Below are 27,752 nucleotides of genomic sequence, written 5' to 3' on the forward strand. Positions count from 1 at the left end.
TGTTGACTCAGAGTACACATTTCATGTATTATTTTTCATCAGAGAATTGCTTATAGGTGCTGATTTGACGTGTAAATATGAACACATCTACTACTTCATGTATTTTGTAATTCACACGCGAGTCATAAATATATTGCTGATGTCATTTCAATGTCGGCCATCTGCAACCGTGGTCAGGACATTGAGTGTAAGTTCGAACTTCAAGGTCAACGTTTGTGTTAAAAGCTCCTGAGGCTCCTGGGCTTGACGTAGATACTTTTACAGGCAACATTCTTGAAATGCTCATAGAAATATATTTGGATGAAGTGAAGTGTGGCACCTGTGTGGACAGGAGCTTGTTGAACTTCATCTGGACCAGAGACAACGACCTGGACACAACGGTCAACAGTTATCTGATAACTTTATTATCAAGTTAAAAAAGACAGTGAATTACAATATGTACAGAATATCCAGGTACATGGAATAAAATTGTAAACAATCATCCTAGGCAACATCACGACCCACCGTCGGGTGTCGGGTTTCAACGGGAAGAGTAGAAGGCAAGAGAGTGAGCAGGACCACGTCGGTCCCGGGACCACAACGTATTTACACAGATCCAGTGTTTGTCAGCGGGACACGGCTCCGGGTCGAACGGGAACATTATAGTCTAAAGTCTGAACACAGTGAAGGATTCATGAGCGGGTACAAGACCACAGGGGGATAAACAGCTTAAACACCCGTCCCGGGCTGGTTCTGGGTTTAAATACAAAAGAAGTAACTACAACGACTTCAACTAACATCAGGCTCCAGTTAGCACCAACTCCACGTCTCCAGGGTTCGCTATAGACCAGCAGCTGCTACATTCCCGAAAGAAAAGAAGAGAAACGTGAGCTCTCACCTCGCACGACCCCAGCGAGACGCCTTTAGACATGGATGACCCCGAGCGGCCGAGGAGTGCACCTCAGTGCGGCGCTTCTCACAACTCTCAGTGGAGAAAATGTGTTTCTCCACGTTTGTTCCAGAAACTGAAGGGTCATTTGTTTAAAAAGTGCAAACAAATGAAATGATAAAACAAAGGTGAATTCTTAAAATGTAAATCTGACTTCGCTTGAGTTTTATATTAAGCACCACACAAGAGCCAACAGAGGAGCATGTGAACGCACCGTCAGCTTTATTTACACAGTTTTTGTGTGGAGTTACTCAAAAATAAGATGCCCATTTTCCTACTTTTCATTTTAACATAACAAAAAAAGTGACCTCGAATGTCTGTTTGTTGGTGCGTTCACTGCCCTCATTTTGTTGACCAACAAAGGTGAACTGTGGAACCATGGTGCGTTCACTAACCAGGTAATTTTGGAACAGAGATCAAAAACGATAATAACGTGAGCAGATTCTTGACCAAATATTTCAAAACAAATTCTCGACCCATTTCACAGCACCTTATAACTTTCCTCAGCAAAAAAAAAAAAAAGAAGTTTCTGGTTTCTACTTTTATAAAACACCTAAAACGTCCTTCTGAAACACCACAGTTCACACACTTGACGAGAAGTTCTGTACAAACGGATCCAGGACGCCTTGCTGGGTCACACGCGCGGCCTCACAAGCCTGTCTCCACATTTTTATTGGAATTTGACATCAAATTTCTCCTCGTAAGGCTTTTGGGCTTCGAGCAGCAGCTTCCGTACAATCTCCGCCTTTTATTTCGACAGGGCCGCCGATAAACAAGCACGGAATATGACAACAGTCCCGGGAGGACGGGGAGGGGGCGTGGTTAGCTTCAGGGGGCGTGGCTAGCATCAGGGGAGGGGGAGGGGGGTCACGCTTGATGACGAAAATGAAACAAACTCTCAGATGACACTCGTCTTCAAAGACTCGAACAGAAAAACAAAATAAATCATCTTCATTTGCATAACGGACACATTTTGAATATGCTTTTTTTTAACAATATTTGGATTCGATTGCTTTCAAAAACGTTTTACCTTTTTAAAACACATGGGGGCGAATGAGTGAAACTGCTTAATAAATAAAGAGTTTTCTGTTTGTGAGATACCACTGTGAACTTTGGTCTCCAAAGATCCAGCGATGGTAAATGGTGGATCAGTAGTGTCTTAACAGTCTGTGGGCCACCGATGACCAAGTCAAACCTCGGTCAGAACAGATGTGTATCACAAAACAGAGATGACAAATTCACTTCACCTCCCCAGCTCTTGTGGAATCAGGAAGTGGTTTTCATGGAAGCTTATTGCAGGTAGAAAAGAGGAGTGAGAAGACAAGTGTCATCCGTCTCTTGAAACAACACACACAAACGTCCATCACACAGTTACCCTCAATCCCCCGGGAGTGACTTCACAAACAATCGAATCTTCGGGGCTTATACGCAGTATAATATTCAGGAACCTAAATAGCAATTTGCTACAAACGTTTGGGGAAAGATAAATACCTCTACAGATAAAAACGCGGGTTTGCTCGATCAGGTGCTACGTCCACACACTAGACTCTGCTCTACAGCGCTCCCTGCTGGTCGAATGCTTTTGTGACTTTTTTTTTAAAGGTGCTGGAAAGAGTTAAAATGCTTCAATTTTGTTGGAGATTCAAACAAAAACTCGCAGGATTGACCAGAAGGTCAGCAGACATGTAAAGGTTCTGTTCACTATTGGGTACCAATATATTAAACACCAGTCTGAGGAGGCTGCCCGGGTCTGGAGCCGCCGCTGTGTTGACGCAGCAAATACTTAAATAAGTAACACCAAAATAAAATAGGAGGTCACTTTTTTTAGGTTCAAATGTTTCACGTGCCCAACCCAGCGCCAGAACCTACAGGTTCCGGGTGGTTCTGGGCCAGGTTCAGCCGAGCTGTTGGTGCAGTTTGGTGTCCAGCGTTTGTTTGTCCCCGACAATCGTCACTTCCTCATTGCTGCGAAGGTCTGATGCTGAACTCATGGAGGAGGTGGGGGGATCTGGAGCCGAGGAGGAGCTGCAGTCCGTCTGCCGGTGGTTCACCACCCTGCACCCAACAAAACTGTTTCAGTTGTGTGGAAAGATGAGGCACTAGCTACACATCAGAGTTACACATAAGTGACGTGATCCGCCCACAAACACTGAGGTCTCCTCCACTGTGCGCAGAGCTGGACCAGGACATTTGTATGTTTTTGGACTGCGGGAGGAAACCGGAGTGCCTGGAGGACTCCATGCAATGACATTGGTATTGGTGGTCATGAGTGGATGAAACTAGTGAAGCAGTGTATTCATGTAAAAAAAGGGCCATTTGTAGAAGAGACAGCGCCCTTTATCGGATATTAAACCTAGCACCAGCATCATGGGGCCTTGCTCTGGCCTCCACTGATCAAACAGATGTTTGGAACAAGAAGGAATGAGACACTAACATTCCGTGTCGGAGGACGTGGCGTTCCCACTCAGCGCTGTTGGTGAAGCAGCGACCACAGAACTCGCAGGGCAGGCGCTTCTCTGGTGTGGAGGTGCTGCTGCTGGGCGGGGACATGGGGGCAGCTGCGGGGGAGACCAGAGTCACAGTGAGTGTGGAGGACGGCCCGCAGCTCCCTAGTTTCCAATAGTTACTCGCAAGGTTTTCAAAACGGACTCGTGATTTCTCAACCAATTTGACACGTAGATACGCACTTCATTACTCAAGGAAGTAATGTTTTGTACGTTGACCTCTGTGAACCTCACGTCATCAACTCCACTAAGAAGAGAGCTCCAGCTGTAAAGCAGTCATCTCTTTTCACCTTGTGCAGCCGACTTGTCCCCGTCCTTCATCGACTCCTCTTCCTCCTGCTTGTCTCCTTCCGCGGCTCTCTGGTTCTCCTCTTGCACATCATCGTCTCCAACGTCTTCAGCTGTGTCCTCTAGGATTTCCAGTCCTTCATCATCTTCATCTTCATCTTCCTGCACATCGTCCTCCTCTTCATCTACAGGAGCGATGTCTCTGTCCTCTACCAGCTCCACCATGTCCTCTTCCGCCTCTTTTTCCCCGTTCTGTTCCTCCTGTTCCTCCTCTCCCTCTGAGCTGCTGTCCTTCATCTCCAGCAGATCCAGGTCCACTCGGCCCATCAGCTCAAAGTTCCGGATCACCTGAAGCCAGAAAACAAGGTGAAAACAAGACACTTCATGCACCATGTGCAGAACATCATGACCACTGTTGTGTCCAAGATGGTCCTCAGCAGACTGAATCATGAGTCAATATGGTCACAAGATGTTTCGTAATGTCCTTATTTTATTATTTTATCTGTGAAAAAAATGACTCATCTGAATTTTATTTTGCCATTTTATTGAATATTATTCACATTTTTTTTGTTTTGTTTACGCTACAATAATGAGGACTTTTGTGATTTTTTTCAGTTGTTTATTATTTATTAATGAACCAAAATCATTTATTACTAATTTATTATTATGTAAAAGTATATTCTTATTATTATTATCAATAATATAATATATAATATATATAATAGTAATTCTAGAAATAGTATATTAATTATATTAGTTTTATTATGTGTAATTTGGGGTATCAATTTTCATAATTATCTTTTGTTCTATAAGTTCTGAATTACGACTAAAATGTTACTACCTAAAATGATTTCATATTACAGTATTTTTTAAAAGGTATTTTAACTGTATATATTACTTTTTTCTGTATTATTTCCTGTTATCACTGTTTCAGCATTTAAAATCATTACTATTATTGTTATTTGATTTTGATACTGAAGTTCTACTTTGAAACAAGTAGCATTAACTTTGTGTTACACTTGTTATTTTTGATGAGTTATTGCAGCAAAACACTGGGAAATGCAAAATAATTGTTGTCTATCCTTGGACAGAATAAAAGAATACCATTACACCATAGTTTCTTCCTGTTACTTTCGAGACCCATTTATCACAAGCTTTAGGGACGCTCACAACAATAACTCATCTGGGCTTGAAACCGTCAACCTCGGCGCCTCAGAGTCTGTCTCCGTGTCCCCCACCTTGTGCTCCACACGGAGATGCTCCTCCAGCTGGCTGCGGTGGCTGCTGTCGAAGTAGCAGAGCTGGCACTGGTAGGGTTTGACCTCGGTGTGTTTCTGCAGGTGGAGCTGTAGCGCCTGGTCGGACGAGCAGGTGAAGGTGCACTTGTGGCAGCGGAACACCATCCCCTGCAGGTGGCGGGAGAGTTTGGAGCGGCTCACCTCCAGCGGCACCACGCGCTTCTCTGCAGGAGAGAGAGACAGAGGTGAGGGGCAGCTGGAGCGCAGACCGCTGACGTAGCCGAGTCATATGGGCACCTCTGTGGAGGATGATGTGGTCCACCATGTTGCTCTTTTGTTTGGTGTGATAGAGGCAGAGTGGGCAGCGTAGGTCCTGGGCCGGCTCCTCCGTGGCCTCGTTCTTGTGACCGGCCTTGACATGAGCTGTGAACGTGTTCCTGCGGCAGCACATTGATGCAGTGTAACTGTTCCACGTCATGTTCAGTGTTCTGACCGTCGAGTAACACCGATGACATCACGGGCCTCTCACCTGCAGCACGTGAAGAAGGAGCACACTTTGCACTTGAACAGCTTCTTTCCTCCATGCCGGTCGCGGTAGTGGCGACGAAGGCTTTGCATGTAGCCGGAGCTGAACTCGCAGAACTGACACGTCAGGAACCCCTCCGGCCGGTGGTCGGTGGTGGAGCCCGCGGCGGGGGAGACGAGGCCGAGGGATGCCTGCTGGTAGTGGGAGAGCTGCTCAGCTACGTCGGCTGACTCCAGGTAGGAAGGATCTGAGGGAGCAGCAGAGGAAACCATGAGTCATTATAATGAGGGACGTTTCCTTCCAGACCACAAAAACTGATTTCTGTCAACACGACTACACAGCAAGTCTCAATAACAGGCAGATTTCTCTCTACCAACAAGTGAGCAGTAATTCCATCAGTTGCCAACAGGAGGTGTTGTTTGTCCAACACTGTCTATAGCTACTTGGATTTTGATAGAAACAGCGACATCTAGTGGGCTATGAGTTGAAGACACTTCTTCATGTTAATCATCACAATTTGCAATAACTCAGAGGTGCCCTTTGGCTCAGCTCTTTTTCTGTCAGGCGTTCAGTAGATGACAAGAGAAAGAAATTTGTCCGTTTGCTTAGTTATCTAAATGAATTCATTCACCTCATTTTGTCAAGAGATAATGAGGAAATTTACATTTTACAGAGGCAAAAACAAACCTTCACCAGTAGCAGAAAGTCAAGAGTGAGGAAAACGGTTCGAAGGTTATAAGAAATGAAGAAGAAGTAGTTCTGAAACTTTAACAATCGTAAAAAAATATTATTAATTCTTGTCATTTTTAACTCAAGTCAAGAGATCTTCGCTGAGAGAACAGAAGCCTCGATACTGTGGATTCATCTCGTCGCCCCACTTTCAGTCGCTGACTCATCAATAAATCAAACGCAGTGATAGGAGTCAGAAGAGACTCATCCAGCACTGAGGCGTCATGATTACCATCCTGCTCTTTATTGTTATTACTCCTTACAATCATTCCTTCTTTTGTGTCGCTACTTGATACATTTTGGGTTTTAAACATATAGTAAAAAACATGTAAAAAAAGTGTGTAAATCTTACATTCTTATATTGTCATACAGTATTCTAAGAAAGAAGGGGAAATAAACCAAAAACTAGAAGAAACATACAGCAAGAGGATAAGAAAAAAGGAAGAAAAAGACAATGAAAAAAGAAGAGAGTCAGACAGAGGAGGAGAAAATGAGTTAGGGGAAGGTAAGGAAGAAGAAAAAAGCCAGGTGAAGACCAAGGTGGTTGACAAGGTGCTGATCTAAATTGGAACGCCACACCGGACGTTAGCTGACACGTGAAGTGCAACTCTTCACGTACCGTCTGACGACAGAGGGGTTTGCTCAGCATTGATGTTCAGCTTGGACGGTCTGAGGTTGGCGTGAGCAGCCTGAGTAGCGGCCCGGAGTTTGGGCAGGGTCAGCTCCTCCCCATGGTCCTGCAGCGAGTGCTCCTTCAGCTGGCTGATGGTCGCCGAGGAGAAGGCGCAGGACAAGCACTTGTAGGCGTGTTGCTCACCTGAAGGAGAGAAGATAGATAATTAAGAGATCATTTTAACTGTGACATGATGACCTTTTTACTTTTTACTGTGACTTGCCACTTATGAATAAATAATAATAATTAATAAAATGTCCTGTCAAGGTCAAGCTGGGGGAACGATTGTCGCCTCACCTCTAAAACATTATTAGTCACGTCAGGACTTCATTCCTTGTTCACTCATTATTCAGTCTTAAACAGAAAAATGTGAATATTGTTACCTGTGTGTGCTTTGTGCATGTGGCTCTTCAGGCGGCTCAAATATGATGATTTAAAGGGGCAAAACTTGCACTTGAAGGGCTTGTGATGTCCATGGTGGGACTGAAGGTGTCTGTCCAGACTGCAAAGAAGGACACGATTCATGTGACTTCAGTGTTTTGTAGCAGGAATAGTGACAGTCAGTCACAGATGCTGAGCCTGTCACGCATCGCACACTCGTCTGTCTGCACATATGACACACATTATTGTTACACATTATTACACACATTGTTACATATTATTGTTTAGACGCCCAGTTTGAGTTCGATAACTGTACTGAAGGCTGTGGAGGAGGAGAGAAGCATCTGCACTCTCTTGTTTACCTCACACACAACAAGCCTTCTATTTCCAATGACTACAGAACAAGGAGCCGCAGGGAGGAACTCATCTACCCACAATCCCCTGGTGGGAGAGAGTGTCTGAGTGCCAGTGGGGACGGTGGCTGTGTTTTTAATGCCAGCCTCCAGGGGAAGGACGGAGGCGGGGCGAGTGGGGGTGGGGGTGGCACGGGAATGCAGCTTCTTTCTGGGTCAGGGCTCAAAGCGCACTTGGGGATTACACCTGGGAGCTCAGAGGAGATGAGGACTCCCGCTCTGCGTCTCTTGAGTTGGATAAAACAAATCAAACTTCCCCCCCAAAAAGTCGACTGTAATATTTGCCTTGCTCTCAGAGGAGGAGATGGAAGATTGAAGAACTGGGGGGAGAAGTAACGGATGTTTCATTGGAGGAAGATGGAGAAAGTAGTACCAACGAGAAGGTTGAGTCACCTCATTAACACAACTGAATGAACACTTAGGATATTCACGTGAACTTTGAGACAAGCCTGAATTTGGAAATGAGTCTCTTTAATGACAGGGTGTGCTGAATAGTACTACCATAAATAAGCGCTAATATAGCTTAAATTGTAGGTATTAGCACTTCTAACAAAACCTGAGGACCAAAAAGCCAGAGTCATTTATAATACAATGGACAAATCTAAGGTAAAATATTAGTATCAGTGTAGAAAATAAGTAAGTATAAACAGGATTTGCACGGCTCTTGTGAAATCTCAACTGTTGCAGTGCATAATGGGTCTTCAGTGGGTTCTGGTGTTCTTACTTGTGTCTGAAGGGCGAGACGAACTGGCAGAACTGGCAGCTGTACTTGTCCTCTTTGCTGAACAGTGCCATAGCAGAGTGGCTCCTCTCGTGGGACCTCAGTCCCTGCATGGACATGAAGACTCTGTCACACTGGCCACACGGGTGACCCCCCGCAGATAACCGCTGCTTCAGCGGGGACCCCGACGCCACAGCCCGGGCAGCAGCCACCAGTGCAGCCGCCCGCCCTTCGACTGCGGGCTTCTCCGAGGTTTCCGGGTCCATGTCGACTCCTCCGCTAATGCTGGTGATGATGGGGGAGCCCACCTCTGCAGACCCAGCATCCTCCAGGCTGTCGCTGTCAGCTGCCTCATCCCTGTCCAAGTCTCCGTTCGTCAGGGCATCTGAAGCTAAAGTCAGAGGGATATCGCTGACTTCCTGCTGCAACACAAGAACACAACACTCTGTTTAGTAGTTGAAAAGGATAGGGGGCTGATTTTGAAGTGCTTGGGACCTGCTGTTGTCTAATAATGTTAACAAACTCATGTGGCGTCATCTGATTAACAAGTCAGTGGGACGATTTTGAATTTATATAAAAAGTCGATCATCAAAGTTCATCCTTTCTCCGTCTGCACGCTCTGATCCTCCCTTCTTGTTTCTCATTTAAAAAAAAAAAGTTACATATTGAAAGCACTGGATTGCAACATGATTAAATATTAGCTCATTATTATTCATTTGATCCTGTTTTCTTATCTTCTGAGTCAAAGGAAGACTGTATTCTCATGCCTCCAGAGGCGATTTCCGTCAGCACAGAAAGACTGACCATCACCGTGACTCTTTTATATCCTTCAGAGCACTCATAGCTCCCATGGAAGGACCTGACCCTGCACTTCATGCCGCCATAAATAAGGTGTCGCATTCACACGGCAACCTTGTTCCCCGAGTCCAACCACTCCACCAACCTTCATCCAAATAGGATTCATTGCGATAGTTGCAGTGTGGAAGTACAAATCGTATTTTAGATGGGCGTACACTTGCAATTTCAGACTCTGCTTGACACAGCTTGAGAGCATTACAAGTTCACTAGCGCGCACACTGTTAGACACAACGTCTGCTGCCACTCAAATGCTCATACAAATAGATGCAAATCATAATGATCAAACCCAGCCACGTCGCAAGAAGAAGAGCCAGAAGGTCAAAAACAAGAGGTCTGTATTGAAACAAAAACTGGAATATTGTGAGAAGAAAGTACAGTGTTCTTTTCCTTGGCTTTTCAGTATTTTACTTTAAATGGAATGCAGCTCAGAGTGTCTGGAGGACAGAGGAGGCCTCTGCTCGGATCCTTAAACCCGCTCCAGTCTTCGAGCGCCTCAGTGGAATACTAATGTCTGAGTGGTGACCCACCGCGACCCTAAAAGTTATGGCTCTATGGCTCCGCCCTTCACTGCCCTCCATCTCACTGGGGGGCAGGTAGAATGTCAAACCAGAAGGTCTCACCACTAATAAACAAAACAGAAAATAAGTCCAGGGAAAGAGATGAGGAAGTGAGATGGGTAGATGGACAAAGCACTGAGCATCTTCATCACAATACTAACGTTTACCATATCTATTAAACTGGTTGACCACGTACCGAAGAGTTCAACTTACATCACAAGTCGGATTCCATCCTAAGACAGATTACATTACTCAACTGAGCTAATGCAGCCATGAAGTTGTCATTTAAGAAATGAAAATACATTGTACGCATCACTGGAATTAACAAGAACGGGTCATTCACAACTACAAGAAGGATCTGTACAACGGAGACAGCACAAAGCAGGCAGAGGGCCGGTCATCTTCCGTCTTCCTCCTCAGCAGAATCTCTCTATATTCAGAAGGGTCTGTTTCCCCAGCAGTACTACAGACCCAGACTTGGAGGTACTGTTCTTTTTATGAGTCAATATGCTCGACTGAAACTTTTACCTGAAACAAAACAAAAATCAGGTGGTGCTAATGCTACTAGCTTGCATGAGCAGCAAACAAGGAAGTAGCCAGAGCAATAGCATTATCGAACTGCTGGAACAGCTAACGTGCTAGCAATGCCATAATGCAGAAACAGCGACTTCGACTGACTTGATAGCTCTGTAAAAGAGCCAGTGTTGATCATTAGGTATTATCATTCAAAATGTGTCATCTGCATTTTAATACCCAGAGTGCTGCTGCGTAAGGCCAACGTGAACAAAGTGCTGACTCGGATCATGGGCTGGGATCGCTCAGGTCGAGTGCAGCAGCCTGGGAGAACAACCAGGGTGGTGTCAGGAGGAGAACTTGGAGACGCGACGTGGTAGCGGTAGTGCAAAACATGAGGAGACAGAGGTTTTCATGCAAAAGTGGGTCATAACCCTGATTATGATGTGCTATGACATAAACTAATGTAAGAAGTCAGTTGGAGATCAGACATGGAACACACTGGTGTACAGCCAAGACCAGCAACCGTTTATAGAAGCAATCCCACAATGATTACCTTGACATGTCCCTCTTTGGCTTCTCCGTGCTGGACATGCTTCCGAAGGTGATTACAGATGGCCCTGAGGGTGGAATGCACCTCCACACAGAAGTTACACCGATAACCTACTGGGATTTTGCTCGAAGGTGCTTCCTGTTGATAAGAAAACAATTTGACGTATTGTTGTCGAACAACCATACTACTTCTTATTTTGAGAGTTTGTCTCCGTGTTAGACATTTCCAGGACTTTGAATTCTCCCAACATAAGATGTGACTGTGTGCAAATTCCACTTATTAATTCATAATAGTGTTTTTGTGAAAACTGAAAACACGTGTTGGTAGCGTAAGGAGTCTTACTGTTCGCTCTGATGAAGATATCATTCAGGAGGAATAGATTTATATGAAACACAACATGCACTTTTTAATGAATGTATTTCGATCTTTATCTAGTTTGAGAAATTGTATATATAAATTGTGCAGACATTATACAACACTGACAGTGCTATTATCGTGATTCATTTGTGTTATTTCTTACTCTGACAGCTCCATCTGCACATTTATCATTGCAACCGTCGTTTCTCAGTTTGCGACAACTGACAAATGATCTCGCTAAAAGAATCTCAGAGCGGATCCTCTCATGAAGGAAGGATGGAGTGTAGTTCTCTGACGCGTGCCGTCACTCACCTTCAGAGGTTTGGCCACTGGCAGATCTGCAGTTTTCTGCTTCATTCTCTGTTCCTGCTTGGTCGCCCACTTCTCAAATTCCTCGTTGTGGCTGAGCAGATGCGCAGCCAGGACTGAAAGCGTCAGAAACTTCAGTTGACAATGGAAACACTGATACAACTCGGAGTCCTCGTTCCCGGGCACTGGCGACACCTCGAAGTCTCTCTTCAAGTCGTTGCTGTGGTAGTCGTTGTAGTGCATAGAGAGCAGCTCGCCCGTGCTGAATGACAACCTGAAGCATTTGAGACACTTGAACGGGAGTCGCTCATCGTCTTCGTCCTGCTCTTGCTCGAAAGAGACCTCCATCGTGTCGTTCTCTTGCGAGGTTTCAACTTTCTCATCTTCTTTGGCATAGATAATGGTAAAATAGCGACCCAGCTTGCTGCCAGGCTGCTTCTTCGGGAAGACACCCGGGTGGCGTTTGATGAAGTGAGACACAATGCTCTTTCTGCTCAAGGCCTGGAAGGAGCAGAGAGAGCACTTTTTTGTTTCCAGAGCCAAACGTATTTCCTCGGTCATCTCTGAGTTATCGGGTGCTGGTGGGAGTGGTGCAATTATCTTGTTTGGTTTCTCTCCGGTGGTCTTGGAAGCAGCCAGACAGTGAGTGTAATAGGCATCAATATCATGGCGCTTCTGGTAGTGGGCTGCCAGGCCTTTGCGAATGGGGTTGGTGTATGAACAGAGAGCACATTTGAAGACATTGTTTTTGCCCTCTGGCTGCGCACGGACATTGTTGTGCTTGATTCTGTAGTGGCGAGCGATGCCTTTCCTCGTGGAGCAGAAGTACTTGCAGAGCTGACACCTGAATACAGCGTGTTTCTCTGTCTTACTGATGGGTAACTGGGAGATGGCAAAGTCCAGCTCGCTGACGTCCTGGACCTTTGCTGTGCTTGATATATTACTGGCACTGCATTCGGCTATTGGCTCAGCTTCTTGACTATACGAGACATTTGTCAGAGAGTGAGAAAACATTTCGGTGGCAGACTGATTGTGATATTTCTCGTAATGAATTTTGAGTTTCTCCAAAGTGCCATGTGTGTAGGGGCACATTTTGCAGCGGTATGCACCATAGCCCTGCCTTTGTGTTTTGCTTTTGTCATCCCCGTCATTGAGATCAGTGATTTGCTCGATATCATTGGCAAAGTCCTCTGCGGTCACCTTCACCAAGGGGTGTCTTTTTTGGTAGTGTGTTAAGACCCCATGGATGCGTGAGTTCACGTATGGACAGTGGCGACACTTGTACACAGAGCTGGGATTGATGTCTGCCTCCTGTGCAAAATCAGCAGCTTTGACTTTCATGCCCGGATGTTTCTTTCCATAGTGGGTGAGGAGGCCATGAAGACTGTTGTACTCTGACAAACACACAGTACACTGATAAGGATTGTGTGAGATGGAAAGACGTGGGTGGGACGGAGGGGGGTTGCTTTCTTGAGGTGTGGTGGCGATGATCAGAGGACTGTCGTCTTCCACCAACTCGACCTTAAAGGAGGCATGTTCTTTGGCAACCTGCTGCTGGGCCTTCTCTGGCGAGCCTTGTCCCTTGATGATACTCAAAAGCACAGATTCGTCTTCTTTAATTACCCAGGGGTGGACTGCCTGGTAGTGACTGGTGATGTCCCATATAGAACAGGCCTCAAAGGCACAGTCTTTGCATTTGTAGTGTCTCGTTTCGCCGTTGCCTCCCTGATGATTGGTTTCAGGTCCAGCCCACAACTTGCTGGCCATGTATGCATAATCCACGTTATGCTCTGGATGGCGTCTTTGGTAATGCAGCAGCAGGCCTTGGGGATCAGCGTGGGAGTAAATGCACCACTCGCAGTGGTAGCCAGCTTCCAGAATGCCATCTTGATAAGCCCAGTGTAAAATGTTCATTGCTGTCGCCTTCACAGTCGGGTGCTCCTTCTTTAGATGTTTCTTCAGGGCGTAGACATAGGGAGAGGTGTAGGTACAGTGTCTGCACTTGAGGGACCGAAGGGGTGCTGCATTTTCCGTGTCCTGGGGAGCTGGGACTGTCGCTGTCGAAACCCCGCCTGACTGGACCATTTGCGCACGTTCACGTTGACTCCTGACAACGGCAGTGTGGCGACGGACAAGATCAGCGTTAGCTTTCGTCTCCCGGTGCTTCTTCTGGTAATGAATGAGGACCCCTTTAACAGTTCGGTTTCCATAATCACAGTGCTGGCAAAAGAACAGCTCGTCTTCCCCACCTCCTGGTTTGGGACTCAAGTTCCCATCATGGCCATTGTTTTGGAATTGTGTCAAAAACTGTTTCGGGGCGGCAATTTGCAAATCATCCATTAATTTCATCAGACCTGGGGTCGGAGCGCCATGCTTGATATATTTGGCAGTCACCTTCACTTCAGGATGCCTCTTTTGATAGTGGACCAGCACTCCCACAACTGACTTGTTGCTATATACACAGTGTTTACAGTAGTACATTTCTTCGTCAGACGCATAAACAGCAGCATTCGATTGTTTCGGGGTTGAAGACATGCTGAGGTTGAAAGAAGTGTTGGCAGCTGATGAAGTCTGATCAACTGAAACAACCTTCATTGCTTTCTGGATACGAAAATATGACGCCTTCTGTTCGGGGTGCTTCTTCTGGTAGTGGACCAACACTGAGTGCATGTTGGGGCTGGTGAATGAACAAACATCGCAATCATAGACGACGACATTTCCACCAATCGCATCCTTGAAAGGGTCTGGCTCAGCGTTTGCATCTGGACTCTTGGCAACAGGCTTGGTAACTGGACTTGAAGTCGATCTTGGGGTTGATGCAGCGTTAAAACTTTTGGGACCAGAGTTCAAAATTTCTCTAAGCGTTTGGGATTCCCCGGATTTGTGGGACTGTTCCACCACGTAGCTGGAGAAGATCATGGCGTTGTTGATTTTGACGGTGGGATGCATTCTTTGGTAGTGGGGCATCAGGCTTCTGACGTTGGGGCTCTTGTATGAACAGAAACGGCACATGTATACCAAGTTCGGCTGGTTGAAGTTGAGAACATTGCTAGCTTCCGGGTGATGGTCCATGTAGTGTTGGTGAAGGTCATTATAATTGGTGTATTCGATGTAGCACTCTAAGCAGCGGAAGACGGCGCTCTGGTCTTCTGGGTCCAGAATGTATTTGAAGCTGAACTTGATGTAGGGATGCATCCTCTGATAATGAGTGCTCACGCTTCGTGCTGACTTGTTGTGGTAATCGCAGTGCTTACAGTAGAACCTGGTCATTCCAGTTTCCTCCGAATAGTCACTGTGTTCTGGGATAGCATCTCGACTGTCGCTTAGATCTGCGGAAATGTTTTCACTGTCGTCAGACAGGGTGAGCGTGATAGGGATGCTTCTGGGTTTGGATTTTGGGTTGTTTTTCCTTTTCCCTATCCGTCCCATATCGTGAATAGATTCTGTTGAGTGCAGCTGCTGTGCATTGTAAGCGAAAACAGGATTTTGTCCATTCACGTCTTCCTCTTCTTTATCGACACTCATGTCATGGTCTCCGTCTTCATCGTCCACGTCGTCCAGATTTATGATCAAGTCCTGCTGGCTTTGGCTAATCTTGCTCTGGAGGTTACTGGCTATTTCATCGATTCTAGTTCGCTTTTTGACGGAGGACAAATCCAAAGGCAAGTCATTAATGGACTTCCTGGCTCTTTTCCCTGGCGTGATAGACTTTTTGGTAGCAAGTCCTAAAATGGAGGTCTGAGTTTTTTGCACATAAATAGGAGACAAGTCAGTTTCTGCATCCAGCTGTTCGTTCAGCTGGTGTTCATAGACAGTGGGATCTAGGTCATCACAGTAGGAGTGCTTGTGCTGCTGGTGCACCCTCAGACCTTTCAGTGTGGTCGTGGAGAAGCTGCAGAGCGTGCAGCGATGAGGGTTTAGCGAGTCGTTTGATATGCTGGTCTTTCGTCCGTTGACTTTGGAACTCCCATTAACAGTTTCTGAGTTACTGTCACTGTGAGGCTCGGGGCTGTCACTGGTTAGGTCCAACGTCTCTAGGTCTACAGGGCTGTGGGTTTGCTTGTGTGTGGTTAGTTTTGAAGTGCTGGTGCAAATAAAGGGGCATTCGTCACATTTATAAACCGTCGCTTTACCAGAGAGGTGAATGTTCTCAATGTGACGGGAGATGCTGCGGCGGTGCATGGTGAGGAAGGAGCAGAAGGGGCACTGGAATCGGTTCATGAACCGCCTGAACGGAACTCCTTTAGTCTCCAGTAATTTATTATCATCATCTGACAAAAGCGCCTTGGCATCTGCTGACAGCGTTCCAGTGTAGCTGGGATCATCAATATCACCTAGATCCTCTTCGTCATTATCCTCCAGACTGCTGTTTGAGTCATCCTCATTCAGCAAGTGGGAGTCCAGTGCCATGTTCGAGGCCTCAGACGTAGCAAATCTCTTGGATAAAATGGAGGATCCGGTGCTGTTGGGTGTGACTCCTCTGAGGAGGCCAAACTGAAAGGGTGGGATTCCTACATTTGTTTTCTCAGATGGTGTTTTTTCTGTTGACTCATCACTGCCATCAGTCAAACTGGACTTTGATCTGGGCGGGCTTGAGGGAGACTCTGGATTGGGCGGGCTCGCACTCGCCTCTCCTTCTTTGTCCTCAACACAGGAAACTATCTTGACCTTGTCGCTGTGCTCCTTCACCACGTGATCAGTCCAGCTGTCCTTCTGGTCCGTCTGATAGTCACACCACTCGCATGCAAACGTTCCCTTCATGAGTCCAGCTGCTGACTCTGAGTCCTCGCCAACATCAGCGTATTCTGTCTGGAGTTCTGCGCCTTCTGCAGGAACTTTGCTGTGATACATAGCTTCGTGCTTTATGACCCTTGCCCTCCGTGGAGACTTGTATGCACAGTACTGACAGGAGAACACTTTAGAATGGTCGTTTTGCAGTACGGCAGAGTGGCCGGACTGTTCAGCTGCTGGTGTGGAATTGTGAGCCTTGGAATCGTCCTCTCCCGCGTCGTGAACCTTTTTCACATGGTTCCTTAATAACAACTTGGATCTGAAGTAGCGAACGCAGAACTTGCATTGGAAAAACTGCAGTTGGGTTTCAGCCGTTTTCTTCTGTGGAGACTGAACAGAACCGTCAGCAGGTTGAGGACCTAAAGACATGAAAAAGAACAAGTGATGGTGAATATCAGTGATTAAACATAATTCCTCAAATATAACATGGACATTGAGAACTCTAAATTGTCTGGTGCTTTTACCTGAACAGGCTTCAGACGATGAATGTACACAACCGTCCCACCTCCCACCCTAGTGAGTCTGTCTTATCAGGGTTCTAAGTCCACAGCCCACTTGACTCAAACTCAGGACCTTCTGCACCAGTCATATGTCCAACATACGCATACACCCAATTGTCTAAAAGATTGAGAATTACAGCATGTACATTTGGGTGTTGGGAGAAAATCTAAATGTTTTAAGTGTCGAATTTTAGCGTATTTTCTTTGCTGAATCAGTGTACAACATGCACAGGAGATTTAAATCGGTCACATGTGGTTTGATGTGGAATTATTAATATGAGTATTGACTAAAACGGGAAATAACAGCATGGATTATCAGAAGGTGAAAATCTGATTGATACAACTATTACTAATTTCTGAGTCTTTTTTTCCCTCAATGTGTTGCTGAGATGAAATCAGTCAGGAACATGAGAGTCAAACTTGGGGCATGCTGGCCTTGGCATCAAAGTTAACTGTGTCATTGTGATTTTTGTTTCAATTTTTGTTTGGTCTTTTAATCTGTTTGATCACTTATGCGCACAGACTTGAACGCGTTGGGCAGCGCCTGTTGTCAAGTTAGCTGAGTAACTTACTGAGGTAACTACCAATGCAAGACACTTAACAAGTCATGACGTTTCTTCTGAAATATTTGCAGTTTTAACTAGGTTCCGGAGTCAATCCTGCACTCCTGAGGCACATCCTTGTTCACAGTTGTGAGGTGCTCTATGCATATTCTTCCTGCCAAACAGCAAAAACTGGTGCGGGGAATGGTTTTAGCGACAACCAGGCTGACGTGTCGACTTGGCTTGCTGGACTAGAAGGATCTGTGGCTCACATCTGGGTGCCAGATAACTAACAAGGTCTAGGGAGTCATGTTTCAGGGTGCAGGGATGATTAGGTAGACGAGGACTGGACCGACATCTTACTCTGATGTTATTGATGATATGAAAGGATCCAAAATATGCAGTGTTCTTTTCAAAATTAGCAATGAGGTATTTTTGTCAGACATGCACCACTGGGATTACAAAAGTCTTGTGGGTTTAAACTACGAGGAAATCATAGAGACTGACAGAACTTTGTCCAAAGATTTGGGCCAAACAGGTTTCACATTTGTAAGCAACTGCAGTTGCACAAAATTGCGGACGTGCTATGTGAGGGGCAGTAATGCTTTAACATTTTGAAATGAACTCGCAGGACATTACTTAAACATATAATGGGCCTAATGTGGCCTGCAGGCCTTGAGTTGAACAATTCAGGACTAGCTGTTGTTTTGCAAATGAGTATTAGCTTTGGCTCAGCATATTGTGCTGAGTCAGCTTCGTTTTTAAAACAGTTTGTACCTCCTGGGGAACAAAAAACCACAGTATTTTATATATGTGTCACTACTACATATCAGAAAATCTAATCCTATTTACTTTTAAGTTATATTATATTCTTACCATACTTTTTATTTTTTTCATCTCGTGATTGGGTCTTTTTTGTAGGTTGGAGAGTGATGTCTTTGTTAATTCTGTGATTTTGGAATTTAGCTTTCTTCAAATAATTTGATACATTTTTTTCACCACAAAAATAGGATGCAACTTTCAGTTTATATAAAGCAACAACCATTTGAAATTCAATCCCAACGCTAATATGATTGACATACTTATTCCAGCTTTATCAGGAGTCACTTCTGCGTCATCTCCCAGCTCATCTTCCTCGTCATCCTCTTCATCATCCTTCAGTGACTCCGACTCATCAGCATCCGCGGGCTGCAGGAAAACAGTGTGCACTTCCTGAATGTGGCTCTTCAAGTCGTCATATGACTCGGCACGGAAGTCACAGCCGTCACACTGCAGTACCTCCATCGATCAACGGGGGGCGTGGTCCCTGGAAAATCAGGGAGACCTGCACATGAAACAAAAAATCAGAATTGCAGGTGTTCAAGATGCCATTGATGGAATTTGAGGTGCTTTTTATTGATTTGGGTAATGATGATGCAACCTCAGAAACTCAGAAGTGCAGCTTTAAAGTTAATGGTGAAGAAGTATTGCAAGTGTTTATGACGGCTGTCATGTATTAAATAAGTTGACCAGACGTTAACCACAATAAGAAGGCAACACTTTGGGAGCGTGAATCTAAGAACAATGCAGTGACGGTCAAGGGATTACCAGCCGATTTGTTTCATTTGACATTACCTCCGGATAAGCAACAGCTGGAGAGTAGCTCCACGGCTCAGTATTTAGAGCAAGCTATTCCATCAGATTCTATCAGCAGCTCTGAGATAAGACTGGACGGGAGACGGAGGCTTTGTGTCTCTGGACTCTGGTTTGGACTCGGCCGGCGGGAGCTGATGAGGTTGCTGTTGTTTCACAGCTCTTTCATCAGAACCTTTTAATCACCTTTCATTTCATCTCCACGGCCACAAGCTCTTTTACCACAGAGTGTGGCGAAGGGGAAGGTAGAGGAAGGTCACTGCACACACACTTGATATGGAAGCCTAAAATGTCTTTTCGGATTCACAGATTCTTGGTAGGTAGTTATAAAACATGAGAATCATGTACATGCCACAATCTGCTCCATTCACTTTGTCAACATTTCGTTGACTAATGTTCTTATTACATCCACTTAAACTGAGCCGAGCCTCACTTCAAACATGCAAGAGAAAGTACTTTGAAGAAAGCGCATTATTTAATTCAGTATTTCTCCCACTAAGTAAATCTGGTGAGATATGTTCGTCTTATCCAGATCAACACACAAGATTTAGATAAAACAAACTTTTGGATATTATTGAATTAAAAAATAACATTACAAGCCCCAAATAAACCACATATTATATTAGTTTTCAAAACACCATGGTCAATCATTTATTCATTTGTGGGAGTGAAAGGATTATGAAGTAATTTAGTTAGACGAAAAGAAGTTACTCAGAGGCTTCAGTCAAATCCACCGTGGTTGTATTTCATTTCATTATTTCAAACCGAGTCAACTTTCTTAAAGTTTAATTTTCAGACAGATTTTTCTTTGTGCTACATGACCTTCAAATATAAACGATTAGCCATCACTGTTCAATTGCTCCAGTAAATTGTTTAGTGCTACAGATGCCAGTGCTGCACTGAAAAATAGCAGCTCTGATGATGTAATTATATATATTGAAGAAAGAAAAATTAAAGTGAAGAAGTCACTTCACTTTAAAGAGCCAAGCCATGTCATGCGTAAACAGGTTTTGACTTCAACATCTACAAAACCTGAGCCTGAATGCCTTCCCATCGTGGCTTTGCTACATAAGGACACAGCTAAACCTTGACCCTGAAAATGTATCTGCTCTGAATCGATTACATACTACAATGTGAGAAATCTAGAAAATAAAACCAGGTAAATGCCAGTGTCTTCCAGCCAGGGGGCAGTTGGGAATCCTGACCTGCTTCCTTCACTGGAGAAGCTGAGAGCCCCATGTGAGCAGCACAAGCTGCCAGCGTGTCCCTGAGCAACCACGGATCCATTGTTGAACCAGGTCAGATTACAGCCCCACCCTGCCCCCTTGGTCACCAGAACAAAGTTGCCAGGAACCTTGACATGGATATGAAGCCAGTGGAGAAGGAGAAGAGAGCGATGTCCACTGCGGGGGAAAAACCTCCTCCATGTTCACCATCTGCTCAAGACTTGGCTCCCTCTCTGCAGCCTTGCCCACTAAATGGCTGAGATTGTGTAACCGCTTTCATCTTGTCAGCTGCGGCTCAAACAGGCAGCGCCTGAGCTGCTCAGATCCTCCTCTGAGCCGAGCTTCAAGGGCAGCCATTTTAGGAGCTGACTATCTGCACTTAGGTGTTCAGCCAGCACACAACATGGACCCGCAGATCTGATCCTCTTCCTCAAAGGCAGGCAGGCTGCCACTGGAGAGCTGCTGACAGAGATCTATCCACCAGATGTACCCGGGTCCTCTGCCCACACCCTGACAAAAAAACATCTCTCATGTCACTCTTTTTTTTTTTTTTTTGAGATTGCTGGGATCCCAGTTCCATAACAAATACGGAAGAATGCTACCTTTTTTTTTCAGGAAAACCAGTGAAGGAAGACTGCATTGCCAGGGCTGCCACACACACGTTTCACAAGGAGGTCTAAATATGTGAGGCATGTCAGAACTTCATCTCAGTGCTCATGAGGAGGTGACAGAGCAGAGAGAGAAGCAGGAGAACTGAGGGAGGAGAAGGGAGGGAGCAACCTGGAAGACCCTCAGTGGAAAGCACGAGACAAAGCCATCTGACTGGGCTCCCCGGATTCCAAAGTCTACTGACGTTTGTTAATCACCAACCGGTCTCTCTGCATCGGCGATCTCTGCCAGCGGTCACACCCTCTACTCAAACTGCCGTCAGCAGCTGCTCTGTCTCAAAAAGCCGTGCTCACTCCACCAACTGGGAACGATTGGGAGGGTTTTGTCCTCAAATGCTGTTTGTTGCTCACGCAGATGTCAAAGAGGGACACAATAAGAGAAAAGGTGGACAGAACGGGCCCAGCCTCTCAACCTGACGACTGAATAATGGGAGGTGACGGCAGCAGACGTGCACCGTTGATGAGAGATGATAGATGTTTGGTTTAGGGATTACACAAACACATTGACCCCCTTTTGCTATATTTACTGAGCTGAGGAACTAAGCTGAAGACAACAGAGCAAATGTCATTGTATCCGTGACAGAGCCGCAAGAAAATAAGGGCCGTAATTTCAGTTTCTGTGCCTGAAGAGCATCAGATCTGCTGACAAATTAGAACACTCATTCTAATAAGGTGGTCCTGAACACTCTTTGAACACCTGTATCTCAAATTGACACACCTAACAAATCACCTTCTGTATCGTGACCTAGGTGATGGAAATTAAGCTAGTCACAGTACTATGTTGCATTCCATAATGTAATTTCCCATTAAATCTCTTAAACATGTTTTAATATTGTGAAAAAGGCACAAGTGCTAGTGAAACGCATGAATAAATGAGGCCTCCAAAATCCATCCCATGTTATTTGTAACAAAATTGCTGCTTAACATTCCAGTTCCAAAACGTTCTCAAGACAAACATCAACAAAAACAGAAGATTTTGTTGAACAAATAATGTTGTAAACCAGAATAACCTTGTTTGTCTGAGGAAACTCAGACTATGAAACTTAATAACAGTCTCTAGACGGTAACCGTCCGGGTAGCTGACACTCAGGTCCATGTTGTGCAGCTACGTGTGATCCGAACACCCAAACTGAGGTGATGAGGTTGAGCTCAGGGCTCAGTGGGAGACGCCATCTGTTGTAGCAGCCTTCTTCTTGTAGATGAAGACAGCTCTTTATGACTCCGTCTGCATGATTGCGGTTGTTGTCATGCAGCAGAAGTCAAAGCGGCCCTCGGCCAATCGGCAGCCGCCATCAAGTTTTGTGCATGATGGATGGGAAATCTGCTTCCCAGAATCGAGGTGGTCACTAATTCAGACCAAATCCACTAGTCCTGTTCGCTGAAATTCATCCCTTGGAGCCTGAAGGCACCTCCCCCTCCTCCCGTCGTGCTGCACCGGTGCCTGCAGACATTCATGTTTGGAGTTGCCTTCTGTTCAAGATTTTTACATTTGACTCATCATTGCACCACATTTGTGCTCGATGGACCTACTTTAGTAGCACATGAAGCCTCCTCGTGACCCTTCCAGACAGTGGTTGGACACAGTTAATGCAGAAACTTCAGTTTCGGAGGGTCTCAGCTGAGGTTAAACAGCTCCTCTAGAAGCCTCGACTTGACATAGTTTTAGCAGGAGTCAAACGCAGACATTTCCCTAAATGTTTCCTAAACGTACATATACATAAACATAGACTTCTATCAAGCAAATTCACCAAACAACTACATAGGACCACAAAGCGATGATCTTATTTGCCCCATATCTCCTGCTAATATCCATTCTATCTTCCCTCACAAGCTTCCCAGTTGACCCGTCTTGATTGCATTACTTATTTACTGCTGACCGCCCATGACCTTTTCACCAAACCATTCCCTGGATATCCTGAGCTGATTGTTTTTCCGACCCAGGTCTTTTTCAAGAGGTTGCAAATTAAAATAGTGTCCCTACCAATTAGGCCTGGGTAATATGGCCTGAAAATAAAATGTCTGCTTTTTTCCCCAAAAAATTAATTAATTATTTGTATATATATGTATATATAAACATAAATATATATTAACTAAACAGAAACAGAAACTTATATTTAGGAGGGAATGTAGACATACTGAATCATACAGTTTATTAACAACAAACATTTTAAAGTCCAAGTTATTTAAGCTGTAAGACTATTTATTCATCAATATCTACTCCTTCAAATTTCACCGTTCACCTCACACATTGGCTTGTACCTAAATGAAGACCATCCGGTGGTTCTGACGTCACAAGCTGAGATTTCACATGTCAAGCATTTTTATCATTTTACATGAGATCCTTCATAGAAGAAGTCACCCCTTTGATGGTAAAACTTCTCTACTCCAGTGCTCAACAACAATAGATCTTTGAATCTGTGTGACAGCCATCATGAACAGTCCCTGTTACTAACAAAGAGGTTTAAAGTTAAGATATAGAACACTGTCTTGAGCTGCTCAGTTCCAGGAACCAAGATGTCTATTAGCACTTACCGAGCCATTTGGGGAATCTTTTTCTGAGATAACAAAATAGATGCATTTCGATGAAACCATTTATTCCTCCTGTTCATTCAACATTCAAATGACATAAAATTCCTTCTCATTTTTTTTTCTTTCTTCACCAATTTCAACACAGTAACTAAGCATGTTAGTGGGTCTCAAGTGGTGGCTAAATCTCCCAATATGGGAACCAGCTCGTTCAATTTGGAATCCAGTCACAAAAGAAGAAAATATTTGCTATCTTCCATTTTGGGACTGGACAAGGCATTAGTCACCAGGAGTGTCATCGTCTCTCCCTGATGTGTTCAAGCTTGTCAACACTTGTGCGTCAAGGCAGGTTTACCAAACACTCAACCTGCTTTTCCTGAACACTTACATCAACCCAGTCACCTCACTACACCTGAGTACACTCCAGACTGTCACCTTAAAAGACACACAAATCTTTTTTTTCTGACGAAATAATGCAAAAACTGGTATAGGGCACAAATAGTCATCATTACACACCTCCAACAAGTTATAGCTGGCTACAGATCCTTGGTGGATGAGGCCAATAAGTCACTTGGTGATACTTTAAAATACTGTTTTCGGACAAGTGATTCACCCTGATTTCGATAAATATGATAGATAATTTGCACAACTTGTATACGCAACCATTGAATCAACTCATACAGGGGAATTCTGAGGTGTTTCCACGCAACTGTGAGATGTAGTCTCTCTATGGTGACATAGCTCAACCAAAGGCCTCGTCCCAGTTAGAGGGATGCATCTTGACAAGATGCACCACAACTGGCTTTTCTCAGAGAAGCAGTGTTGGAAGTGAGGGCAGCTATGAAGGGGATGAAGATAGAGAAGGCAAGGCCCCAGGTAACATTCCACTTGAGGTGTGGAAGTGCAGCGGCCTACTAGCTGAAAATGAGCTTCACAGCCAGAATTACACATTTTGGCACCACACGCAGGATTCCCTTTGATGCGAGCCGCGGTAGGCAACTACAGTGAAGTTCACAGAAGCTTTCGGCTCCACTGCTGAAGAATAGATGCGGTAATTTCACTATCTGCCTCCTCGCGTGTCATTTATTAGAAAAGCTAAATGACCGTAGCGAGTGGTTTAAAGGGAAAAGGGAAACTAGTGCAACTGAAAGTGCACCATTCTGTCCAGACCCCCCCGGGGAGGACATCCCCCTCTCGTCTCATATACAGCAAGATGGTTATGTAATAATGCCAACAATGTGCTGCCTGGCCTGCTACTATAGTAACTCAGTAGTCATTTATTTTGGAGAAAAAGAGCAAAGTGCCAATGTTTCTTCCATCTGGAACTATTTAATAACTAATGATCACATTTAATATGGTCAATTCTTCAAAAAAATGTTTTAATTTAATGAAAAATACACTATTAGGATATATATAAATATGGCCTTCAGATTTTAGAAAACAAATCAAAATCAAATTCAACCTATTGAAAAAAATGTCGAGAAATATCAATAATGAATAAGAAAAACACTTCAGGAGTTTCATTTGGTCACGTGAGGGACCATGTGAGCCGTCATGAACGTTGACCTTGTCCTGGCCTGCATGCTTCCGGTTTATCTGTCTGCATTGTAGAGTGTAACAACACTGGTTCAAGAGAAGCTGGTTCAACCTGACCGACCTTCACATGGCAGACCAGTTAAACTGAAAAACAATGTGACTGTGTTTGACTGAGCTCCTTCTTATGGTCACAAAAACATGTCCAACATTGGAAGGTGGAGTCATTATTGATGTTGGAGGAGTTCACCAGTATTTACAGTACACAAGACCATACCGGAGACTGATGGACAGGTAGACAATAGAGGAGGAAAATTCCTGATGCAGCAGGAAGAATGTGACAAGGAGCTAACTTTTCAATGAAAACAGACAACCGTGCTCTCAGACTCGGGCGAAGGACTTCTTGATCCCTTCTTCCTTAATTCCCCGTCTTGATCCATCTATCAGTTTTGATAGACCAGGTCTTACAGGCAAATGCCTCACCTTGTTGCATTCTTTTCAAAGGGTTAATGACCTGACAGATCATGGTTAAGATCAAGAGCCTGAATCTCCACACATCGAACCAGGGTTCTCCCCAGTTATTATTTCTATAATTTCCCAAAACAGCCTTGAATGAAAAATCTGTAATCTTCATGCATCGCGCATTTTCCATGGATTTCAATATAGCGACATGAAATGTTTAGTTTCACCTGCAACACAATTATCCATAAAGCAGCCTTTCCAACACTTGTTGTCTTGGAGCAGTTATCAAGTTCAACTGCAATGAAGGTCTGTCGCGGGACAGTCTACGCTATTCAATCACACTTCCACGCAATTTCAATCACTCCGAGCCAGCAGATGTGTGATGAATGTTGTGGCAAAACATTATTGATTCTTCATATCTCTGCCCACACCATTGATCGGCCAGGTGGAATCGATGTCTCATCTCTGTGGAGTCAGACTTTTTCAAATAAGCAGGCGTGATGGCACAGTTGAAGGAAGCTCTGCGGTGTCTGGCAGGCCCAGGACGAGCGAGGTCTCCGACCAGATCAGTGTTGGTCTTCACACACCAGCGTTGGAATAGTTCGGCCATGAAACGAATGTTTATCTGTGATTCCAAGGACCACTTACTGGTGTTTACTGCAGCTATTTGAAGTAATTTCTCTACATTCTGCTTTCACAAACACTCACTTATGGGCTGAGACTCAAGACTAGATAGGAGACTACTGATGAATGCAATGAAGCCAAATTTAAATAAACATTAAATCCTAAACAGGCTGAAAGGTAAACAGTTAACACCGGCTTGGAATGCAAGGAGGAAGACTTGTTGTTGATAAGGGTTGCCCTTGTATTTATGGTATTATGATGCTGAATAAGTCCTGTTAAGACAAACTAGGACTAAATACATGCCAATGCTTTGAGGGAGAATTTATACGTTTGAAGGAGTGCCTTCACATGTCTTGGCAATGACTCAAATTACTTAGGATGAAGAGTACTAAATACTTTGGTCTAATCTTCCAAGCTTCCTTACCTCAGACATACTCAAATATGTTCATGTCTGGTGACTGTGCTGACCAAAACCTGGGGCAACTTGACCTTCTTCACTGGAATTCTTGAAGTGGAGACTGATGTATGAGGAGAAGCACCATCCTGCTGTATTTGGTATGGAACCCCAAACCATGATTTTCATGTTTGCTGTGTGAATCTCGGCTCCATGGGGTTCCAACAGGTCTTCTGCAGAATTCGCAGTGATTTTGGCCTGTTCGATGGAGTTACATCTGGTATGGTGTGTGGGAGAGATCTGCAGGGTGGATGGCATCAACAGCCTGAAGTATCGAGGAATTCTTGCTGCTCACCACATTCCAAATCACAGGGGAGGATGGTGCTCCTTCTCAAACTTCAAACTTCAACATATGTTATATTCTAACTTTAATGTGCCATATTTGTGTTTGCACAAGAAAGCTGCTTTCAACAAAAGTTCCATAAGAATCTGACCTTGCTGCCCTCGCTAAATGATGCCTTTCATATAAGCCATTTCTGATACCAATTGTAAAGCATTGTCAAAGAAGTTGATAGTTTTTAAGTTTTGTTGAAATATATATTTATCGAAGATGAAAATTTCCAGTCCGTTTTGAAATTACTGACTGAAAATACATGTTTTCATTTCATACTTCCAGATTCCAAAAATATACTGCGGACTCAAAACACAGAAACAAATTATCCCTCACCTAATCCTGGACATACAGCCTCAGGCGGGGTTCACCAATGCAACACATTTCATGGATACGTTCAACTGTCGCTTACGAGAAACAACCTTGAACCTTGAACATCTAAATCTAACAAATCTAAATCTAATGGTCAACCAATCTTAAATCAAGCCACCTTTCACAAGCGTCAAAGATGTATCCTGGAATAATTGAACTCCATGTGGTATTCACAAATATAGGTCAAACATTAACCGGGCCTCATTTACTTTGTGTTCTATCTGCCTCCCAAACCAATGGCTCTCGAAGATGACATGTTAAATTATTTAACATCTGAATATTGGTCAGGTTTTTTCCAAATGAATCAGTTCATCTTTTCCTGTCAATCATTTAATGACATAATTTCGATCACTCCCTGAACAAAGAAGCTCAAACTACCCACGATCTAGCAAGTCACTAGAATTCTCTCCTTGTTCTCGACACACCAGCACAGATTGACGGACAGGGCTGGCGAATGCGAGCGCAGAGCTCTCCGGTCAGACGCTGCAATCCAGAGAGCTTTGCTGATCCGTCTGCTGCCTGACCTTCACCGGTGTCACATTC

The 27,752-nt window shown here is 44.5% G+C and overlaps 1 protein-coding gene across 6 annotated transcripts in view; it reads right to left on the reverse strand.

The window, feature by feature from the left end:
* Window positions 1–374: 374 nt before the first annotated feature.
* The window catches only part of znf462 (zinc finger protein 462), a 36,697-nt gene continuing 9,319 nt past the window's right edge, over window positions 375–27,752 (reverse strand). For 2 of the 6 annotated variants that reach the window (XM_053855757.1, XM_053855775.1), the window contains exons 2-13: window positions 18,464–18,705; window positions 11,552–16,698; window positions 10,886–11,020; window positions 8,405–8,823; window positions 7,270–7,388; window positions 6,833–7,030; window positions 5,488–5,731; window positions 5,256–5,395; window positions 4,959–5,182; window positions 3,723–4,068; window positions 3,363–3,486; window positions 376–2,983 (exon numbers count right to left, since the gene is read on the reverse strand). In XM_053855757.1, the coding sequence (XP_053711732.1) occupies window positions 2,824–2,983; window positions 3,363–3,486; window positions 3,723–4,068; window positions 4,959–5,182; window positions 5,256–5,395; window positions 5,488–5,731; window positions 6,833–7,030; window positions 7,270–7,388; window positions 8,405–8,823; window positions 10,886–11,020; window positions 11,552–16,698; window positions 18,464–18,665 (7,458 nt within the window). In that variant the 5' untranslated portion in view covers window positions 18,666–18,705 and the 3' untranslated portion in view covers window positions 376–2,823. Of the gene's footprint in view, window positions 2,984–3,362; window positions 3,487–3,722; window positions 4,069–4,958; window positions 5,183–5,255; window positions 5,396–5,487; window positions 5,732–6,832; window positions 7,031–7,269; window positions 7,389–8,404; window positions 8,824–10,885; window positions 11,021–11,551; window positions 16,699–18,463; window positions 18,706–20,367; window positions 20,444–27,752 lie in introns of those variants that run through there. The other 4 variants (XM_053855793.1, XM_053855766.1, XM_053855784.1 and 1 more) reach the window with 4 other exon arrangements.

Source organism: Synchiropus splendidus, chromosome 1, assembly GCF_027744825.2.
Source record: "Synchiropus splendidus isolate RoL2022-P1 chromosome 1, RoL_Sspl_1.0, whole genome shotgun sequence".
Classification (NCBI taxonomy): Eukaryota; Metazoa; Chordata; class Actinopteri; order Syngnathiformes; family Callionymidae; genus Synchiropus; species Synchiropus splendidus.